Raw genomic sequence first — 22,417 nt, forward strand, 5'->3', positions numbered from 1 at the left:
AATGCATAGCATAATGACTAAGTAACTGTAACGTGCACAGTACAGGAGTCAGGACAAATGGACCTTACTTTTTTTAAGAGGATGATGCTACTGGGACAGTAAACTCTCAACTATACTCTAACATGATCAACACTTTTTTTTGCACCAAGACCCAATGCATCCCAGACTGACTAGGTATGTTATCAGTACAGCAGACACACTGCTCACATAGCTCAAATTACTCTCCAAGTGCTAAGACAGACGATTCCCAGATGTGGCGATGTCCCCTTGACAACATGATCATTGGACCTTACACCCTGCATTTTTTTTTTCTATACAGGTATCTTAAATCTGAAGAGTTCAAACATCAGCCGAAGACCTTGCCAGCCCTAAGAAATGTTACACGAAAAAATTGGTCTTATTCCTCAAGGAACGCTCATTACAGTGATGTAGAATTTCTGAAGTCACATACAACAATGCAATGATTGTGGAAGATATCACATGACTGACACACTGCTTAAAAATTGATAAATTCTCACTGTATAGACATCACTCCTGTTAATACAATTTCTTTATTTTTATTCATGTTTTTTATTTGAATTTTAAATTAGAGATGTTTTCACATAACTGTCCTTTGGTTTCCCACATCATGTCCAAAATAATATTAGCAGCTCAAGTTGTAATGTGCCATAATGTATCTTCACCTGACCAGGTGATGCATCATAAGTTCCATACATGTAAAAGCTGTGACAAAGCAAACTGGTAACTTGTAACTTTTCCCACCTTTGCTTATTTTTCAGATCTTGTTCATTTTGTAAGTATTGTATATGTAGGAAGTGTTTCAATATATCAAAACATCAGCAAAACTGTTTCCCACTTAGATTCATTATCCAATGTAATGTTTCTGATGTGCTGATTCTAATGATGCATTTAGTTTTACTGAGAAATGAGTTAATTAGAAATTACACCTAACTGCAGATTCTAGCACAATACATAATAAAATGAGCTGTACTGTGATTTCTGATCATAGTGATACCACTACTTATGAAGACTGTTCATTCAACTTACAAATAATGTACTCCAAATTCTCTGAAACTAATTAATTTACAAATTCAATTTACATATTCAGTTTAAAAGTAGCTGCATTTTCCACTGCAGATTTTGTCTCAGTGCTTGTTAGATTCTGACCATCACCATTATAATTTTCTCGGCCTGATTTTTATGCACCCTGTGATGTACTTCATTATCTGATTGAGCCATTAATTAGGATTTCTGAATAACTTACAATAATTTTTATATGATGCTTGTACCCTTAAGTAAGATATTCCCAATGCAGATGCATGAAGTGATTCCACCAATTTTCTAAATTCTTAAATTACCACATAATTTGTAAATCAAATTTTTATCAATACTTATAATCCATTTTGAGTAACAAAATTTAACCTGGCCATTTTTGGAGGAAATAATTGTGGAGTTTCTGCAATAACAATCTGTTCAAATGCTAGTCTTTTACACAGTCGGATGTCACTCGAGATCAGCAGTCTATGCCTCCTGATTGAGGTTGCAAACAGGAAACATTTATGTCAAGTCTACTCCAGGAATTTACTCATGCAATAGCTGTACACTTGTTGTTCACAGAAACATGTACTGGCAACTGCGAAAACTCAGTAATATCAATGTGCAAAAACTTTCAAGTGATTTTTGTAACTCAAATTAATGGATATTTTGTCTGAATTGTATTTTGGTTATTAGTAGGCTTGAACTGTCATTGTCATTTGTACAAGCTCTTGTTGAGTGTGGTGAGGAACTGAGCTAAGTAAATTATTGTAATGTACTTTTACCTGAAGAATTACTATATGTCAATACTGTATGTGAACTGTAACGTTTGAGGTAAATATGAATCATGTTCTGCGCTAAACTTAAATATTTGGTTAGTGATATTTTAGGACTACTACTGCTTATCAGACAGTGTTTCATTAACTTATGCTGCAGTGACCTTACAATTTATCTGAGTAATTCTCCCATTGGACTCTTGGTTGTTTGCGAGTGCTGACGTGATTGTAAGTATTAACAATTTAATGAAGTTGAAAAACTGCTGATCGTTCCACCAATATGACCTTTGGAGATTGTAAAATTTGTGAAAAAATGAAACTAAAATTGCGGTGGTGGTTTTTTTTCTGCAAACATTGTCAAATACTGAATAAGATTTTGAGCTTCAAGACAACAGACTGACATGCAACCAGACAGAGACTACAGAAAATCTGGTCTGTGCTTACAGACCCAAACCCCATACAGTAAATGGATTTCGTAAGCACAACTGTTGGTTGAACTGAAGTTTCAACTCATCTCCCCATCTCAGTGCTCATTCTTTTGAAATGAAGACCAGAATACCAACATACAGCAGAAATTATTCTGACTAATAAATCACTATTTTCTGGTCTATTCAGTAGGATTAACATGAAAAGTTCAGTTGTTCATTATGACAGTAATTGAATGCTTTGACTTTCTGCCTGAAATCCTCCTCACTTTGTATTATAATTATTAATAAAGTGTGATCTGTAGCGTTAGCCATTAACTGGACAAGGGTACATCTCGAACCGGGGGCTCAAGGATGCAACAGTTTGAAAAAAAAAAGCATAGTGCCGCACTGCCCGCTGGGCGCCTAGCCAGCTGGTTACGCAACCCGGTTGGCTCGGCACCAGGCTGGCGCATCAGCAGACGCGCACACCTAGTGATGCTAGTGTGCGCGTCCGGGATAACCCCCACCTGCTGGTGCCTGCAGAGTCTAAGTCCCTTATCAGCTGCGTTATGTAACCAAGGTCGTTCAGTCACTATATAAGCGGGCAGTGCACGCCAGCGGAATCATTCTGCTGTGAGCTCTATCAGCAACAGCATTGAAACACTATGCCTCGCCGACATGTGTATCATCAATGGTGCCATCGCATGCCAGTCTACAAACACATAATAAGCTTGGAGAATAAACTTGAAACTAATGGAACTGCACAAAGTGTCATATTGAACGGACCTTTTTTTTTCGTGGATGTCGTGTTAATTTCAGTCTTGATGCTGGCACAGGCAATACTGGAAGTGGATGGTTTATTCTAGCAATTGTCCGTTGTGAGAATGCCTCTCTACCTGGATCGGAGTCATTCGCCGACCGAGATGTCATCGCCTACAAGACATGGCATTGTGGGATAGATGCTAACAAAGGGAGGTCACCAATTGTGAAATTCAGATTCGATTCATACTGCGCATAATACAAGCTCATGGCCAGAGGTGTAATGTGGCAAAGCACCAAGATGCACTTCTCAGCCGTTGTCGAGAAAATCGACAGTTAAAATAAACCGTTGCGGTGAAATACTCTCTACGACTGATAATTTTCTACAGCATAGTGGCGCAGCGGTAAGCGCTCGGGTTCGTGCATATCACCCAGGACAACATCACAAAATGCAAAACAAAACAGTTCCATGTATAAAGCTACCACTACCATAAGTTCAACTACCTTCTTGTAAACACTAAATTTATCTGGACCCATGTCCTTCATCACAGACAGATCCAGCAATTTTTTCATTATTTTTACTGTGTGGTCTTAGAAGAATTACAGCACTGAGACCTAACTTTATCTGTAACTGTTTGCAAAATGTTTCTTAACTGTACACACTGAAATGTCTGCACAGAAGATATCTGCACACAAATGTATGATCAGTTTCACACTTTACAGGGCTGTTTGCCTCTGATTAAAAAATACTTTTCTATTTTCTCTCTGTTCCATATAATGACCTGCTTCAAAGAGGACATTGTAGTATTTACGATGCAATACAAAATTGTGACACACTGAAATGATATGCTGACTGGAAACAATGACCTATATAAGCATGCCCACCAGTCAAATTCATAGCTCCTAAATGCTACACAGGTTCTGTTTTTCTCATTATAAAAGGCTAGCACTAATCACACACAACAACATGATGGAGAAAGATAACTTAGAATGGTGGAATGGTGGCTATGGGAGACAGAGAGATCTGTGAATTATTAAAGTTCAAGTGTGTAGCCTCCTAAACCCTCTTCCTTCTCATAATATTTCAGTACATTCCTGTTGGTCACCTTGAGAGTGGGCCAACATGTAGAAGATGGCCAAAAGGGAATACAGTCAAAATATTAGAAAAAAAATAGGGTTCATGTTCATTCGCACCTGAATTTTAGTGATTCAATTATGGTGCCATGAAAACATGAAGATACACACAAAGAGAGATGTGTTTAATATGAGATAAGCATACACTGTAGTATCAATTGGACAAAAGAGCTGTAGTATCAATTGGACAAAAGAACTCAGACAAACCTGATGGATAGAATTTCATTTTTGACACATGTTGTCTTTTTCACAGAGTTTTTACTTTGCAAATAATCCAAAACATCATATTTAAATAATTGTTATGAAGTAGGTTTGCATACACTTTTACCATGAAAGTTGAAGGCTGGACTACAAATCTTCCTGATAAATATCAATGATACATTAAAAGTAACAGAAAGTTAGAAGTCAGCTGAAAGTATAGCCATTTCCATAAGTTAGCATAAATTGCAAGCACTTGCAAAAATATAAAAGAAAACAGTTATAAAAACAAGCCTCCGCATATTTCACAAACCAGATATGACCCTAAGGTTTAGGTTATTATTACCAAAAATGACCTCAAACAATCATGTATATGATACTAACATAAGCTCATCAGTGATTTTCCCCTTGAAAATGTAAACAAGAGCTCTGTTAATAAGCATAAGACAAACTGCCAGCTGAAATATTCTAATGAACACACTGATACTTGTTAAGACAACTGAGAAATCCATTCTTGAAAATAAGTCAAAAAAGTGATGAGATTAAAAAAACTTTTCACTATAATTAAAAGAATGGGAGGAGAATCATGCAGATTAAAATACCCAATGTGCAATGTTTTGATGACTCAATTGACTGACAATCATAAATTGTGGACTGCTGTTAACTTATGTTGTCCACTCAATATTTTCATTGAAAGATGTATCTGCAGTAATCTTTTGGGAATATAAATTCAAATAAAGAAGGGCTGATCATTAATATGCCTCAATGAGACAGAGAAGAGTGAAATCTGAATGTTATAAAATGAATGGGTGCACAACACACGGAGATATTCTTACACATGGTTAGTGATACCATTACCTTCAGGCTGCTTTGCACCTGGACAGATGGATCGCATGAAATCATCTGGGGTCATGTAGATCTCCACAACATCACCTTTTATGACTTTAACTGTTGCAAAGTATCGGAAAATTTTGTCTGGCGTTGAGAAGTTACGTATCCTGTTCTCATATTCAATTATCTGTGAACATTTGATAGTGTAATGTACCAACATTTTGAGCCCAATTTTTTTCTGTATAGTGAAACCTACTCCATATTATGACAATAACTTTGGGGTATTCCAAACACGTACAAACTATCATCAGCAAGGAAAAACACTCTACACATCAAGCAAGGTGAAACTTCATAGTCACTGTTTAAGTAGATAAACTACTTGGTATCAGTAAATATATTGGAGCTAATGTACAGAGAGACAATGCTGTATCAGAAGGAACACTAAAAAGTTACAAACAGTGATTACAGACTACAGTGATTACAGCTACTGCATGCACAAATGCTCCAAATAATGACATGTGAGCACTGAATGACAACACAATATTCAATATTGCTCTAACACAGAGCTACAAACAAAATGATCTACAGCAAAAATTACACAGACAAGTTTTACAACAGTGTAATTAATACACATTAATAAGCACCCATGATCAAAGATCTACAGCACTACACAGATAATTTTTACAACAGTAAAAGTAATACAAATTAAAAAGCAGCATATGATTTCTTTTTAAGTACAGCTTGACAAATTTATAATACACAGAAACATAGTATGAAACAATGGAAAGTCCAGGATGGAATAACTACAACATTATGAAAAAGATAGGTTGGTACTAACCATACTTTGGAGACAGTGAGTTGCAGACAGGCACAATCAAAACACTGCTATACATTTATCTTTCAGCCAAAACGCCTTCTTCTGAAGTAGAAAATGCACACACATTCACACAACACAAACTTTAACATGACCATTGTCTATGGCCACAACAGCCAGAGATAGTGGTCATTTTGTGTGTGTGTGTGTGTGTGTGTGTGTGTGTGTGTGTGTGTGTGTGAGAGAGAGAGAGAGAGAGAGAGAGAGAGAGAGAGAGAGAGAGAGTTGAGTGAATGAGCATGGGAGAAGGCCTTCTGACTGGAAGCTAAATGTAAAGCTGTCTTTTCGTTGTGCCTGTCTGTAACTCAATTCTCCTCTATATGGTGAGTAGCAGTCTTTGTCTTTGAATATGTCTGCTTGTGTCTGTATATGTGTGGATGGATATGTGTGTGTGTGTGTGTGTGTGTGTGTGTGTGTGTGTGTGTGTGTGTGCGCGCGCGCGCGCTCTCGCTCGCGAGTGTATACCCGTCCTTTTTTCCCCCATAAGGTAAGTCTTTCCGCTCCCGGGATTGGAATGACTCCTTACCCTCTCCCTTAAAACCCACATCCTTTCGTCTTTCCCTCTCCTTCCCTCTTTCCTGATGAGGCAACCGTTGGTTGCGAAGGCTGGAATTTTGTGTGTGTGTTTGTGTTTGTGTGTCTATCGACCTGCCAGCGCTTTCGTTTGGTGGGTCGCATCATCTTTGTTTTTATATATATTTTTCCCACGTGGAATGTTTCCCTATATATATATATATATATATATATATATATATATAAACAGAGGGAAACATTCCACGTGGAAAATGTCTGCTTGTGTCTGTATGTGTGGATGGATATGTGTGTGTGTGCGAGTGTATACCTGTCCTTTTTTCCCCCTAAGGTAAGTCTTTCCGCTCCCGGGATTGGAATGACTCCTTATCCTCTCCCTTAAAACCCACATCCTTTCGTCTTTCCCTCTCCTTCCCCTCTTTCCTGATGAGGCAACAGTTTGTTGCGAAAGCTTGAATTTTGTGTGTATATTTGTGTTTGTTTGTGTGTCTATCGACCTGCCAGCGCTTTTGTTATATATATATATATATATATATATATATATATATATATATATATATACTCTGCAAGACATTGTATGGTCCATGGCTAAGGGTGCCTCGAACCACTAATAGTCATTTTCTTCTTCCACTCACAAATGAAGTAAGGGAAAAATTACAATCTGTATCCCCCTCTAAATTTCTCTTAACTTGTATTCACAGTCTTTACAGGAAATGTTTGTTCGTGGCAGTAGAATCATCCTGCAGTCAGCTGCAAATGCTGGATCTCTTAATTTTTTTCAAAAATGTTTGGTGAAAAGAACACGATCTTCCCTCCAGGGATTCCCACTTGAGATCAAAAAGCATCTCTATTCTGTAACACTTGTGTGTTGACCAAACCTACCAGTAATAAACCTATCAGCCTGCCTCGAAATTGCTTCAGTGTATTTCTTTAATGTGACCTGGTGAGGATTTCAAACACTTGAACAGTACTCAGGAACTGACCATAGTAGTATTCTACATGAGGTCTCCTTCGGGTGATTTCATCTTAAATCACACAGTTCATGTCAATGCGAGGTCATGAATCTGTCTGGGAAAAATATATATTAGACCTCTACACCATAAGTGTTAAGAAATAAAGTATTTTCATTTTATCTTAATTTCGGTATAGGGTACAGCCCTTTGAAAAATGATTAATTTGTAAATAACTGTTACAACAGTAGAGAGGGGAAAAAAACATAAGTAATAAACCAAAAGTACTGGAGAACTGGAAGATGATGTGCGTTGAAATTTAGCTGACACCCACACACTTATGGGCTTCATTTAACTTACAAATTTAAGATGAAAATACGAAATTTAAAAATTTTCCAAAAAAAAAATTTTTTTTGCTAATTTGGAAAGTCACAGAACAATATCTTTTCTGTCATATTACCAGATAGTACTAATGTAATTATAAACAGTATCTTCTCTGTTCCAGCTATCTGTATTATGTAAATATTTATTACTAAAAATGTAAAAAAAAATTGCATTTTTACAAGTTTTAATGAATTATTTACTCAGAAACCCAAACCTATAAACTTTTAAGAATTACACAAAATATTGTTTGATTGATATGTTAGTAGTCAGTGTGAACACAGGGTGCAATATATTTCTGCGTAAAGTGTTAAAAAAGTTTTCATCATTCTCTATATTTTGCATCACTGAATTTCTAGTGTAAAATATGCATGTTGGCAACACTGTTTCCAGTGCTTTTCTGTTTAAAACAAATGAGTGAGAACTTGCACACAAACCATTCTGCATCGAGTTTTGGGTTTGGTTTGAACTTTTTGTTAGATGCAATGTCAGTGAGGAAATACAGTAGTGAAAGAGTGAGGTGGTTAGACTATGAAAAGAGACTCAAGAAGATGGTGTTTAAAAAAAGTGAAAAACATTTCACAGTTGTTGGAAATCTGTCAGAGTTATTGCTAAAATATCTTGGTCCGAAAAAGCAATGGTATCAGCATCACATCCATTGTTCAGGAATTGCTACACCCACTACAAGAAGAAATTTAGTGAGAACCGACCTGAACGATCAGCATCACTTGACAGTGGAACTGAAGAAGACAGAGCAGATGTTCATACTCTTGAGTGTGAAGTTGTTGATGCACTGAATGTTAGCATTTCTGCTGTAGCCTCTACTATATGCCCCCTTAAATGTCCAGGAAAGGTAACAAGCACAAAAAGAAAACAATAAATAAAAAGAAAAATGGAAGAAATTGAAACAGGTTTTACACAAGCAACATCTTCAAAATTTAGTGAAGTGTATAATGTAGTTGCACTTGGTGCAGAACCTGAAGAAAGTGATCTGTGCACAAAATGTGATAACTGGTTTCAAAGCTAACCTGTACTGAGAAAGTACAGACTGATACCAGGTAGATACTCTACGCAGTAGATACGAAATACATACCCACCTCACATTATTTGATTTCAAAAGCTCAAAAAATAAAGAATGAGAAAGGTATTTGGGCATGCCCAGATTCTTACTGTGGGCATCCATTGCTGGATGATATTCTTACTGTTGCTCTGGAATATTACGTAAGTGATGACAAAGATTACAGCGAGAAAAGTCCTAACCAAGCTGAAGTTATCTCTAATAGTGAAAATGATGAAAAAGATTAAAAGGTAAAAAGATATATGACAAGTTCTATAAGAGAAGTATATCTCCTAATGAAAAAGTAGAACCCAAATTTAAAAATTAGTCACACAAAATTCTACTCCTTATGACCAAAATGGGTAAAATGCCAGCCAGTGAAGGACGTAGGCACATGTATTTACTGCACTAATTTGAGACTTGTTTCCTTCACCATAAGAAGTATCACAGGAAAGAAGTACACAAAGACGGACCTGATGCTTTTGGGTATGTGTCATGAGCTGCAAGATAAACGTTGGTGTGTAATGCGTCCTGGTGCTGAAGTAAAGACTGCTGAAGCATTCCACCTTCAGGATACTGACAATGATGTAACCTATGCACTGTGGGAGGGAGGAGAGTTGGTGAAGAAGACAGTAGAGCCACAGAAGTTAGGCATTGGGCCATGGAAGGAATAACTCACCATCATATCTGAAGGACTCAGAGAGAGCCCATAGCAGAAGTAAAATCATTCACATCCCAGAATACTGACACATTGGTCCTTCATTTCGACCTTGCTGTGAACTGGTTTGTTGCTTTACAGAACAAAATTCAAATTTACCACTGGCAGACATCACAGGTACCAATATTCACATGTGTTGCACACTTCCTCGGAACATCACACTGTTTTGCTTTTGTCAGGAATGATCTCATTCATGACAATGCACATTCATTCTACATTGTCAACATGATAATTGATGACATAGCATCTAGAGGCCATGCATTTCCTAAACATGTGTATATGACTGATGGCGCAGCATCTCATTTTAAAAACCGCTTTCAGCTTTATGAGCTTTGTCAGCACTGTTGTACACAAATTAAGACAAAAAAGGGTTATTTTCAGCAACAGGTCATGGAAAATACGCATGTGATGGGGTATGAGGTCTTTGTAAACATCTTGCAACAAGGTTTAATCTCCAGCATGAAGTTCTTGATGTTATAAGAGATACTATTGGATTTACACACACCATATCAACATTAGTACCAAACATGAAACTCTTAATTCTAAATAAAAGTACATTAAGGGAATTTTGTTTAATAAAAGACAGAAGAGTAGTCTGCTACGAAGCTAATGGTCAGAATTTAATCAAGTCACTACTGGATTGCATCCCGGAGTGGCATATACATTTCAAGAATGGTTCTCCATGAAATGCAGTCTGTTACTGTGTGTGAAATGCAGAGACATTAGAAAACTCTGTAGTGAGCCATCTGATTTCTTATGTGTATGACATTCGGTGGTGGGTGGGACAGATAACTGTGTCATGAGCTGCAAGATATAACTGTATCGTTTATGACACCCCACGGTCCTGTGAATGCTTTCAAATGGCCATCATCAAAATGTCAGTGTGCAGTTCCCATTTTCCATGTACTCCTCTTGTTGACTCATCCTTGTCTAAGTGCAAAATCCACTTGGCTATACAAGTTTGGTGAGCAGCAGATGAAAAAAAAAAAACTCTTTTCAACAGTGCAGTGTTGATTGTTACACTGCAAGCAATTTTAATTCATGGGAAGTCATGAAGAAGTAAAATCATGACAGAAGACAATAATAATTTGTAAATAATATCATAAAAAGAGAAATGGATATAAATATTATATACCTCACTTATGATATAAAATGCTTTCTAACAAAATTATGAACTGTTTTTGCACTCACTTGTAATGTCGTAAAGTAATTTTTTTATTCAGAAATATCTGATTTGCATGACATTTACTTAAAATCAGTGATCAATTTAAATAGATTTTTTGACCTTGAGAGTAAAGTCTACCTAAAAAATTTCTCACATTTTGTACAAACAAGTATTGTCCACTCTGATTGTGTATTCCACAAGTACAATGACCGACTAACATACCATGAAACTATTAGAACATATAGGATGGGGATTTTGGAGAAAATTTTTAAATACCCAAAAACTTTCTGTACAAATAGTTTGACAGTTTGAGAATTTCATGCATTAATGTCATAACTGACAGATAGCAGCCCTTCCATTTCATCATTTCTCAAGACAGTTAACATCCTATGACTATTCATACTTAAAAAAAAAAAAAAAAAAAAAAAAGACAGGTGGAGCGGTGAGGGGGCAAGCAAGCTCTGCAGTGTGTATGTATTAATCATGTCTCATAGTATTGGGAACAAAGTATTTATTGAAAATAAATTCAGTTCTCTATAACTTTTGGTTTCTTTATTACAGTTTTTCAATTTTCCCTTTCATTACAACATTTTCACGAATACTGTCATTTAGAGAAGTCTGTAGCGTTTTAACAAATCATCAGAAAATCAAAATATTGTAGTTTTGGAGATGTATCATGTGAATCTTCAACATACGTATATTTTTTTCAGCAAACTTCGAAATAGTGATGCGACACACTCGCTTTTGACCTCTATGATTTGAGATGAAATCGCCCCTTAGCAAATGAGCTACACTTTCCTTAAAAAAAAAAAAAAAAAAAAAAAAAAAAAAAATTGCCTTCCCTACTATGACCTTGTGTGCTAATTCCATTTCATATTGCCTTGCAACATTTCACCTGGATATTTAATCTAATCGAAGTGATTGTGCCAAGCTGCACAACACTAACACTTTATTCAAAAATTACAGTATGTTTTTTCCTACGCATCTTCATTAACATACATACATTTTTCTACATCTAGAGCTAGCTGCCATTCATCACACCGAATAGAAATTCTGTATTCTGCTACAGTCACTCAATAATGATACTTTCCCGCATGCCACAGCATCAGCTGCAAACAGTCACAGATTACTGCTCACCCTATCCATCAGGTCATTTATTTATATAGTGAACAAGAACAGAACTACTACAGTTTCCTGGGGCACTCACAATAATACCCTTGTCTCTGATGAATACTCGTTATCAAGAACAATGAACTGTGCTCCATTACTTAAGAAGTCTTCAAGTCACTCATACATGTATCTGGGAATCTATTCCATATGCTTAGACCTTTGTTAACAATCTTCAGTAGAGCACTGTATCAAATGTCTTCTGCAAACCTAGTAATATGAACCTGACTGTAGCCTTCATTCATGATCTGCAAGATATCATGAGAGTAAAGGGCAAGCTGTGTTTTGGATGAGTGATACTTTCTAAATCTTAAATGCTCATAGCACAGTCATTTTTACACAGACACTTTCTATTCAGTTTTAAAAAGTCATTCCCTTTTGTTTAGCAAACAGGTATTCTTCCTTCAAGTGTTTACTCCAACTATGGCACACCCGATTACATTATACTGTACAGAATATACTTCCACATTTACAGCAATACTCATTTTAAAAACTACTCTGTATCTGGTCAGAAGGTACTGAATTTTCAAGTTTACATTTAAATGGGAGTTAATTGAAATAAGTATAGTAAATAAAAGTTTATGTTGATACTGCAGTTATTCTACAACGATTTTAAGTGTTTGATGTCTGATTGTTTCCCCAAATTCAAAGTTCAACAAACTAGGAAAAGACAAATTGCTACTTACCATAAAGAAACACATTAAGTTTCAGACAAGCACAATTAAAGGACATTTACACATAAGCTTTCAGCCACAGCCTCCATCACAAAAAGAGAAACACACACCATTCACTCATACGAGCAATCACGCCTCATGCATACATGACCACCAACTCCGACAACTCATGCCAGAATTGTGTGAATGAACCGTGTGTGCTTCTCTTTACCGATGAAGGCTATGGCCAAAAGCTTATGTGTAAGTGTCTTAATTGTGCCTGTCTGCAACTTAACATGTCATCTTTATGGTAAGAAGCAAATTTTTTTTTTGTCCTACATTGTTGATATTCCTATCTGGAGTTTCCATTGTTCAATCAAATTTCACCACATTAAAATACACACACCAAAAAAAGGTTTACATCACCTTGGTTCTGAGAGTTCTGGAACCTGTACAGGAAAATTGGAATAGAGATCAACACAAACATCATTTCCACCCTTTTTATTGCTCATGAAAACCACACATTGCATGCTGTACCACCGTACAGAGAGACCTTCAGAGGTGGTGGTCCAGACTGCTGTACACACTGGTACCTCTTATATCCAGTAGCACGTCCTTTTGCACTGATGCATGCCTGTATTCGTCATGGCATACTATCCACATTTTCATCAAGGCAATGTTGGTCCAGATTGTCCCACTCCTCAATGGCAGTTCAGTGTAGATCCCTCAGAGTGGTTGGTGGGTCACATTGTCCATAAACATCCCTTTTCAAACTATCCCAGGCATGTTCAATAGGGTTCATGTCTGGAGAACGTGCTGGTCACTCTAGTCGAGCAGTGTCGTTATCCTGAAGGAAGTCATTCACAAGATGTGCACGATGGGGGCGCGAATTGTCGTCCATGAAGACGAATGCCTCACCAATATGCTGCTGATATGGTTGCACTATCGGTCGGAGGATGGCATTCACGTACTGTACAGCCATTACGGCGCCTTCCATGACCACAGGCATACATTGGCCCCACATGCCACCCCAAAACAGCAGGAAACCTCCACCTTGTTGCACTTGCTGGACAGTGTGGCCAAGGCATTCCGCCTGACCGGGTTGCCTCCGACCATTGTCTGGTTGAAGGCATATGTGACACTCATCGGTGAAGAGAATGTGATGCCAATGCTGAGTGGTCCATTCGGCATGTTGTTGCCCATCAGTATCGCACTGCATGGTGTCGTGGTTGCAAAGATGGACCTCACTATGGATGTCAGGAGTGAAGTTGTGCATCATGCAGCCTATTGCGCACAGTTTTAGTCGTAACACGACATCCTGTGGCTGCATGAAAAGCATTATTCAACCAGGTAGTGTTGCTGTCAAGTTTCCTCCAAGCCACAATCCATAGGTAGCAGTAATCCACTGCAGTAATAGCCCTTGGGCGGCCTGAGTGAGGCATGTCATCGACAGTTCCTATCTATCTCCTCCATGTCCGAACAAAATCGCTTTGGTTCACTCCGAGATGCCTGGACAGTTCCCTTGTTGAGAGCCCTTCCTGGCATAAAGTAACAATGTGGATGCAATAGAACCGGGTACTGACAGTCTAGGCATGGTTGAACTACAGACAACATGAGCCATGTACCTCCTTCTTGGTGGAATGACTGGAACTGATAGGATGACAGACCCCCTCCGTCTAATAGGCGCTGCTCATGCATGGTTGTTTACTTCTTTGGGCAGGTTTAATGACGTCTCTGAACAGTCAAAGGGACTGTGTATGTGATACAGTATCCACAGTCAATGTCTATCTTCAGGAGTTCTGGGAACCAGGGTGCAAAACTTTTTTTGATGTGTGTATGTTTTCCCCTTTAAGTTTCTTTCGAAGTCACATAGACTTAAACAGTTATTGGATTCATTTTCTGGCTATTTATAATATAGACAGTAGTATGAATCTGCACCACATTTGTGTTTATACTGCTTGTAGACACTCCATTGTGTATACATTATGCCACAGTTTTTATTTCATCTTTGAGGAACTCCACATTCTGAACAAGTGAAATGGGAACAACAATATGAAATAATTTACTTCAGAGATGCACTACACTACAACCATAAATGAACATTCCTACACTCTTTCTTTTGACTTCTCTGAAATATTTTAATTACTTAATTTCTTTTTTATAATTAGATGAAAAGATGTGTAATAAATACTTCCAGGAAATAATTTAAGACTACTGTTGCACCTGCCAGCTGTAAGACTACTTATCACATAAAAAAGTAAATTACAAGCTTCATGCCATTAACACTGAAAACATTTTTACAAATATTAAATTAAAAAATAACTAGTTCTCACTGTTGGGGATCTTTCTCTCAAAAGTACACAGTACAGATCAAGAGGAAAATTACTAAAAGAATCAGGAGTAGGGTTTAGGCATTTGACATAGAGCATAAGGTTGGATCAGACCAGAAGGGCAAAGGAAATGTTTCTAAGAAGTTTTCAAAGGAATCATCCTAGTATTCATTATCAGTGATTTAGAGAGCCCATGGAAAAGTAAAACTGAATGGCCGCAAAAGGATTTGACCTCCATTCAGCCTAAATTAGAGTCCACATGTCTGAGAAGAAGATTCATCTGATCATAATATGCCAGGAAATTCAGTAAAAAATGAATGCTTCTCTCAAGACGGTCTTCCACTAGCTGACATTTCAAATGAAACTGACAGCTCTGGAGTAGTTGTATGTATTTCCTTATAAATATTGAGCCATGAGGCATTACGGATTGGTTGTCTACTCAGAATTAGTTACCATAAACGTGTAAGAAAGAAAACTAATGCAACCATGAATATCACAAAGGAAGAAAAATATAATCACTACCAACAATGAATCACCGTTATGAAACAACATAATCATGGTTCACTATAATAAGGAAGATGGTAAAACAGAGCAGGGTGAGAATGCAAGAACCTTTTAAAGGTGACTTAAGGCCCAACAAATCAGCCAATTTATAATGTATCTGGAAGAAATGACACCTTATCTGAACATGAATTTCAACTTGGTGCAACAAAATTTTTATTGAAAAACTGTCCAACCTCAAAGGATCCTGTGCCTGCAGCAATCTTAACTGATGAAACGTAAACATAAAAACTCCTTCACCTGTCTACATTTTGAAGGACATTCAAAATATAGATGGCTGAAGGTGATTTTACATTGCATATCTGAAGTCCCTCAACCATCTTGTACAAAGACTTACAGAGACTTAAGTGATGATGTCAGTGAGTTAACACGGTGACACAAAGGGGTCATCTGCTGCATAGCCATTCAGCAATGCGCACTGAACAGTGTGCTCACAAAATATCTGAGCCTGAACCAGCACTGTATTCTGTCACAAGATCTGCCACAGATTGCCACCTATTCTGCTTTCCAGTACAGTCAATAAAATCAGTTGTAAACACACTTGTTTATTTTCAAACGATGAGTGTACAGAAGATTTTGCACATCTAATGCATATGGCAAAAGTCCCAAATTTAGTTGTGCCAACTTATGTACCCTCACAATATCCCTCAGTTAGAGAGCTGTTCTATAGCCAAATAGTGTATTATACCTCACCCAGTAAAGTCTACAAGGGCTGGGAAGCAAAAAAAGAAGTTTATTGAGAATTACAGTGTTGTGGTATTGTGGCACATTTGATCCTTGTGGCAGGTGTATGAACTGTCCAACAGCACAGTAAATGCATGAAAAACTCCTTGGGGTAGAATAGTTAGGACAGGAGCAAGTGTAGAGCCTGATTCTCCTGAATAGCACCAAGGCAGCCACTGAGATTAACATACCTGTCCAAAGGACAGGTCACCATGAACAGTGTTATGTACCCTCACTATACAATACATTGTGTAGAGGCTTAACATTTAAGACAATGTTGTGAAGTCTGATGATTAGGAACTTACTACTACTACTACTACTACTACTACTACTACTACACCACCACCTTTCCTCTGCTTGACGGCCAAATACTTGATATCATGTTTTTCCCATTACCAGAATTCTGGCTACTTCCAAGTCAAGCATAGACACAAAACTGTGCATCAGTGACCTTAGCTATATAAGTCAATAGGGATCATGTTTTCTGATAACACTCTGACTTCTGACATGAAGAGTGTAACACCCATTCTTTACAAATACATCATTGAAATGTTCAGTTTTGTATTTAGATCTCTAGAACAAATAGTATGTGTGTCCAGTTTATAGTCATTTCAGGAAACTCATTTGACTGTAGATTATATAGAAGCATATGTATGTTTTAGTTACTTAGTGGAAAACAAATTGCTCTAAGCATGACAAGCCTCTCTCTTCACTGAATCATACAGCAAAGGTAGCTCTCTAGGTCTAATTTAACAGCAGAAGTCTGCTAACTGGAATGTGTGTTGGTGAAACTGCTGCAATATATCTTTCACAGGTAATCATATCACATGCCATTCAATGGAACAACAGCAAAAAATATGACAGTTATGGACATCAGATATCAGCATGTCATTCCCAAAACAGCAACATACACCGAAGAGAGAGAACCTGTAGTAATATCCATTTTTTTCTCCTTTGCAAAAAATTGACACTACATGTAGAGTCTTAATAGTAGGGGAGGGCCATCACAATAAAAGGTGTACACTCAACAGGATTTCATGTCATCAGAGTAACTGATAATGGTGACTTTATTTGTTAGCAGAGAGCTTGCACTTAATGGACATGACTATGTGGCAAAATAGACAATAGTGCTATTCTGTTACTGATTTGTGCTGATACGAGGTCATAAGTGCATTTTTCTTTCCCCCATCTAGATTTGTCCTTTAAAGATAAGAAAGAATAAATTTTATACATCATTATTTGTAAACTGAAATACTTAAAAAATGTTTTGCAAAATTGGAAGAGAAAATGTTGTGAAATGAGGATCCCTCTGAAATACTGTATACTTTAGTCTTCGCTGATAACCAGGTGCTGACAGCTTAAGACAAAGACCATTCCAATTACACATTGAGGAATCTGCACAAAGAATGCTCACAATGAGGTCTAACAATAAACACAAAAGAGACAGAGTAGATGGTAGTGGTGAAAAAGACCAAGTATTCTGCAAAATTAAAAATTTATGGACATTTAAATACCTGCATGTAGCTTATACAATAAATAGAAGAAGCATACAAGACTTCACAAATGAAACTGAGCAAGAAAAAAAAGTAATTCGCCAACTTAACTCCTTTCTACGGAGTGACAAATTTACAAAGAGAATGCAGGTCTTACTGTACAGTCAATCATAGATAGTATCATTACATATGACACTGAAATATGGGAGCTAACCAGAAAAGAGAAAAATAAATTGATGTTCCTTTAGCTGGATTTTTGGTGAAGAAGTTGTCATCTCTCTAGAATGTAACATGACAGAAATGATATGACACAGGGAATTACAAGAGAGCTCACTACCTTCAACAAATGGATGATAACTGATGGACAAAAACAATCTATGAATTCACATCAACTGAGTGAAGGAAATTTGGAAAACCAACTACCAGATGGATGCAAGATGTTTAAAATGCAATGAATCCAAGGGATCTTCAGGAAGAAGATTACATCTTTGCATAATAAATAATGCTACAGCTGGAACAAAAGGATTCCCAGTACCCTTCTTCCCAAACAGTTTTACGCTGGAGATTATGAAGATGTCAGTTTTGTTTTTGGAAATGTATAAGTGAAGTTTATTGAGAATTACAGTGTTGTGGTATTGTGGCACATTTGATCCTTGTGGCAGGTGTATGAACTGTCCAACAGCACAGTAAATGCATGAAAAACTCCTTGGGGTAGAATAGTTAGGACAGGAGCAAATGTAGAGCCTGATTCTCCTGAATAGCACCAAGGCAGCCACTGAGATTAACATACCTGTCCAAAGGACAGATCGCCATGAACAGTGTTATGTACCCTCACTATACAATACATTGTGGAGAGGCTTAACATTTAATGCTAGACAATGTTGTGAAGTCTCTCCATTTGGCTCGTTCCTCCCACCACTCTTCTTCCTCCACTTGCTGCCAGGTCACACCTCTCCTTTCCACAGATATTCTCAGAAATACTACTACTGAAGGTGTTTTATGTAATGGGCACCATCAATAGAGTATATAATTTTGGTTCTCATTAAAACAAAATGTTGCTTGAAGTATAATTTTATGTGACTATTCAATACAGCCCTCAAATTTGTCTGGTGAAACAAACAATATACATATAGAGACTGCAAAGCATAAATAATCAATATTTCCAGTAACACCTCAGTATGGCTGCTTGTGATGGAATTTTAAATATCTTACTCAGTTCCGTATGGATACATCAATTAAACTTCGTGATTTGATGTCACTTTGACTTCCCACAGGACCTGCTGCTCTTCTCATGTCCACTGATACTTCATCAGGTCCTGGGGCTTTCCCCACATTCATCAACTTAACAGCTATTTCCATTTCCTCCCATGTAATTTGTCCTAATTCTGCTTCCCAACTTCTCTCAGTTTCTCCATTATTTGTTGTTTCCTCGTGTACCTGCTCCTCAGCATTTAACAGTTTCTTAAAATGTTCTCGCCAGAGATCTTTTATATTCCCTGGAGCTTCAATCACAGTACTATCCTCCGTTTCCATCTTTGTTGGTACTTCAGAAGCCTTCCTTTTATTTTTCATCATTTTATAGAACATTTTCTTATTGCTCTTCACATCTTCAAGTTTTTTTGTAAACTCTTCCGATGCCTTTTTCTTTGTTGTTTCCAATATTTCCTTGCACTTCTTCTTTTCCTCTATATATCTTTTATGGTCCTTGTCATTTTTAGTTTTCCACCACTTTCTTCATGCTACATTTTTTCTTGTAACTGTTTGGATTGTGGTATCATCCCACCTACTTGTCTGCCTTACTTTTTTCCTTTCCAGATGTTCTATCACATACTTTTTGTGCTGCTTCGACTAAAGTGTTTCTGAATAAACTCTATTCTTTTTCTACATGGCAGAAAACTTCTTTTGGAAATTTTTGGGTGATTAATTCTCTATACTTCTCAGCACTTTCACTCTCCTCTTCACTTTCTTGTATTTTCTATTTTTCACACACTGATTCATTTTCCATTGACCCACCAGTACCCTATGGTCTCCATTTGCACTCACACTTGGAATTACCTTCACATTTGTTACTTTCTCTCCCCATTCCATATCTACTAGAATATAATCAATTACACACTTGGTTCCCCCATCCCAACTGTATCTGGTGATAACATGACTTCCTCTCTTCATAAACCAGCTGTTTGCTATTTTCATTCCATTCCTCTGACACGAATCCAGCTGTCTTTCCCCTTCTTCATTTCTGCCTCCATATCCGAAACATCTCAATACTTGCTCAAATCCCTTTTCATCTTTGCATTAAAGTCGCCCATCACTATATTAGCACTCTATATATGGTTCTCATTTTCAAAATCCATCTTCTCTTTTTCGCTACATCCCCCTTGAGGTGCATAAATCTGGATAACTTTTAGCATTCCTTTTTGGAATCTCAGATTTCAGATTATGATCCTGTGTGTATATATATTTTCCCTTCCACTTCATTTCACTTAATCCCAAAATATCTACCTTTCTCTTTTTTAGTACATCTGCGATTTTTTCCATTTTTCCATTGAGGGTTAATATATTAAGGGGGGCAATATTTAGGTTCTTTTTTAGTCCATTTGCTTTCATCTTCTTGTACATATGAATATCATCATGTCTCCCATCATTCGCACCAGTACTTGAAGAAGCAGTGGGGTCAAATCCTGAGTGGTTCATTCCAAGGCTCGTCCGTGTTTTGAAAGCAATATATGAAGACTTTCCTACTGCCTTGCTAGACCTAATGCAAGAACAGATTTTCTGTTAGTGTTGTCTCCTTTAGCCTTTGGAGTTTCTCCTCCACCACAACACAGTGGTTGCCTCATCTGCCAGCTTCACCGTTCTGAAGTCTTTCTTCTCCGCCACTGCTACCATTAACCTCTTCACCCGTAAGCCGGGGCATGGGTTCCATGTTATTCCCTATGGGATTGTCTGTGTAATAACGAGTTTGCCCTTCGCTGACGCCGAGCTCTGACACTTTGGCATCACATCTCTTTTCACAGGGGTGCCACTAGAAGATAACACGGTATTACCAGAGAATCCTTTGATGATGACACAATGAATGTCTTTCGACACATGCTCACCACCAACTACTTCCAAAGTGGTAGAAAGATCTATGTACAGACATAGTCTCCATGGAATCCCCTTTAGCACCAGGTGTTGCTAACCTATACAGGGTGTACATAAAGTCTGGGAACACTTTCAATTACTTATTGCACAAGAACCAAACATTGTACAGATATCATACATATGTCATTTTGAAGAGAAATCCTGAAAGTTTTTTTTAATGTATACCTTCACAGCATAGTTTAGTAATTTGCCGATAGTCAGCACTAGTTGCAAAGACGGCAAGTTCAGATGCAGAGTGAGCTTTCTGTGTGTTGGAGTTCGACAAAAACAAGTGTGCTACATCTCTTCAATGGATGTTTAGAACCAAGTACAGTTTGTGCCCGGCAAAGATAAGTGGACGTCCCAGTATGAGCGAAGTAAATGTGGAGCGCATACGAGAAACATTCATAAGGAGTCCAAAGAAATTGGTGCGTCGTGCATCCCGTTAACTGAAAATGGCAGTGTGGAAAGTCCTGCAACAGAAGCTGTCTATTAGATGATTCAAATTGGAGCTAGTGCAGAAGCGCAATGACGACGACAAAGACAAGAGTTTTGAGTTGTTCGCAGTTGCAACAATTGAATAAGAATGCGGATGGCATTGTTGATCGCTTAATTTTTAGGGAGGAAGCCACTTTTCACACTAATGGGAAAGTGAACAGGCATAATTGTTGAATCTGGGGTACAAAGCATCCACACGAATGCACTGAATTTGAGTGTGAATCCCCCAAGGTAAATGTTTTTTGTGCCTTGTCACGTCAAAAACTGTACGGGTTATTCTTCTTCACCGAGAGCACTGTCACTGGATATTTCTACTTGGAAATGTTGCAGCAATGCCTGATGCCTCAAATGCAATCGGACTCTCCATTCATCTTTCAGCAGGATGGGTCTCCACCCCATTTTCATCGTGAAGTTCGTGGGACCCTGAACATGGAGCTGCTGCCTCTGAGCTGCTGCCTACATGGCTCAGCCGTGCTACAGAAGTGGACAGCTGTTTTATGAAATGGCCTCCCCGATCATCAGATCTCACTCCATGTGACTTTTTTTCTCTGGGGACACATTAAAGGTCTGGTGTATGTACTGCCTCTACCACATGATGTAGCAGAGCTGCAGGAGAGAATACGGGAAGTGACTGCCACAATCGACGATGCCGTGCTGGGATGGGTATGGCAAGAATTTGATTACCGTATTGACGTCTGCTGAGTCACTCATGGTTCGCAAATCGAATGTTTGTAAAAAAAATTTAAAGAGTTTCTCTTCAAAATGTAATATGTATGACATCTGTACAATGTTAAGTTTTTGTGCAATAAATAATTACAAGTGTTCCCGAACTTTATGTACACCCCACATATGGCACACTCCGAGCGAACCGTTCTAGGAACTGTGCACCTGAAACCAAAGGCGTTCTACACATATCTCAACACCACATTCATGGTTTACCTCCATGGTGAAGAAAACCTACAGGAAATCCTGTGCACATAAATAGCATACACAATAATGTCAGGTTCACCATGGAAGTGGAAGAAAAAGGATGCGTACTGTTCCTGTACTTTC

The 22,417-nt window shown here is 37.8% G+C and overlaps 1 protein-coding gene across 4 annotated transcripts in view; it reads right to left on the minus strand.

Moving 5' to 3' along the window:
- Window positions 1-22,417, minus strand: part of LOC126202895 (calcium uptake protein 1 homolog, mitochondrial) — a 236,704-nt gene that overhangs the window by 161,511 nt on the left and 52,776 nt on the right. For 2 of the 4 annotated variants that reach the window (XM_049936972.1, XM_049936970.1), the window contains exon 4: window positions 5,168-5,327. The exons of the other annotated variants lie outside the window; for them this stretch is intronic. In XM_049936972.1, the coding sequence (XP_049792929.1) occupies window positions 5,168-5,327 (160 nt within the window). The remainder of the gene's footprint in view (window positions 1-5,167; window positions 5,328-22,417) is intronic. 4 annotated transcript variants of the gene reach the window in all.

Source organism: Schistocerca nitens, chromosome 9 (genome assembly GCF_023898315.1).
Source record: "Schistocerca nitens isolate TAMUIC-IGC-003100 chromosome 9, iqSchNite1.1, whole genome shotgun sequence".
NCBI classification, from domain to species: domain Eukaryota; kingdom Metazoa; phylum Arthropoda; class Insecta; order Orthoptera; family Acrididae; genus Schistocerca; species Schistocerca nitens.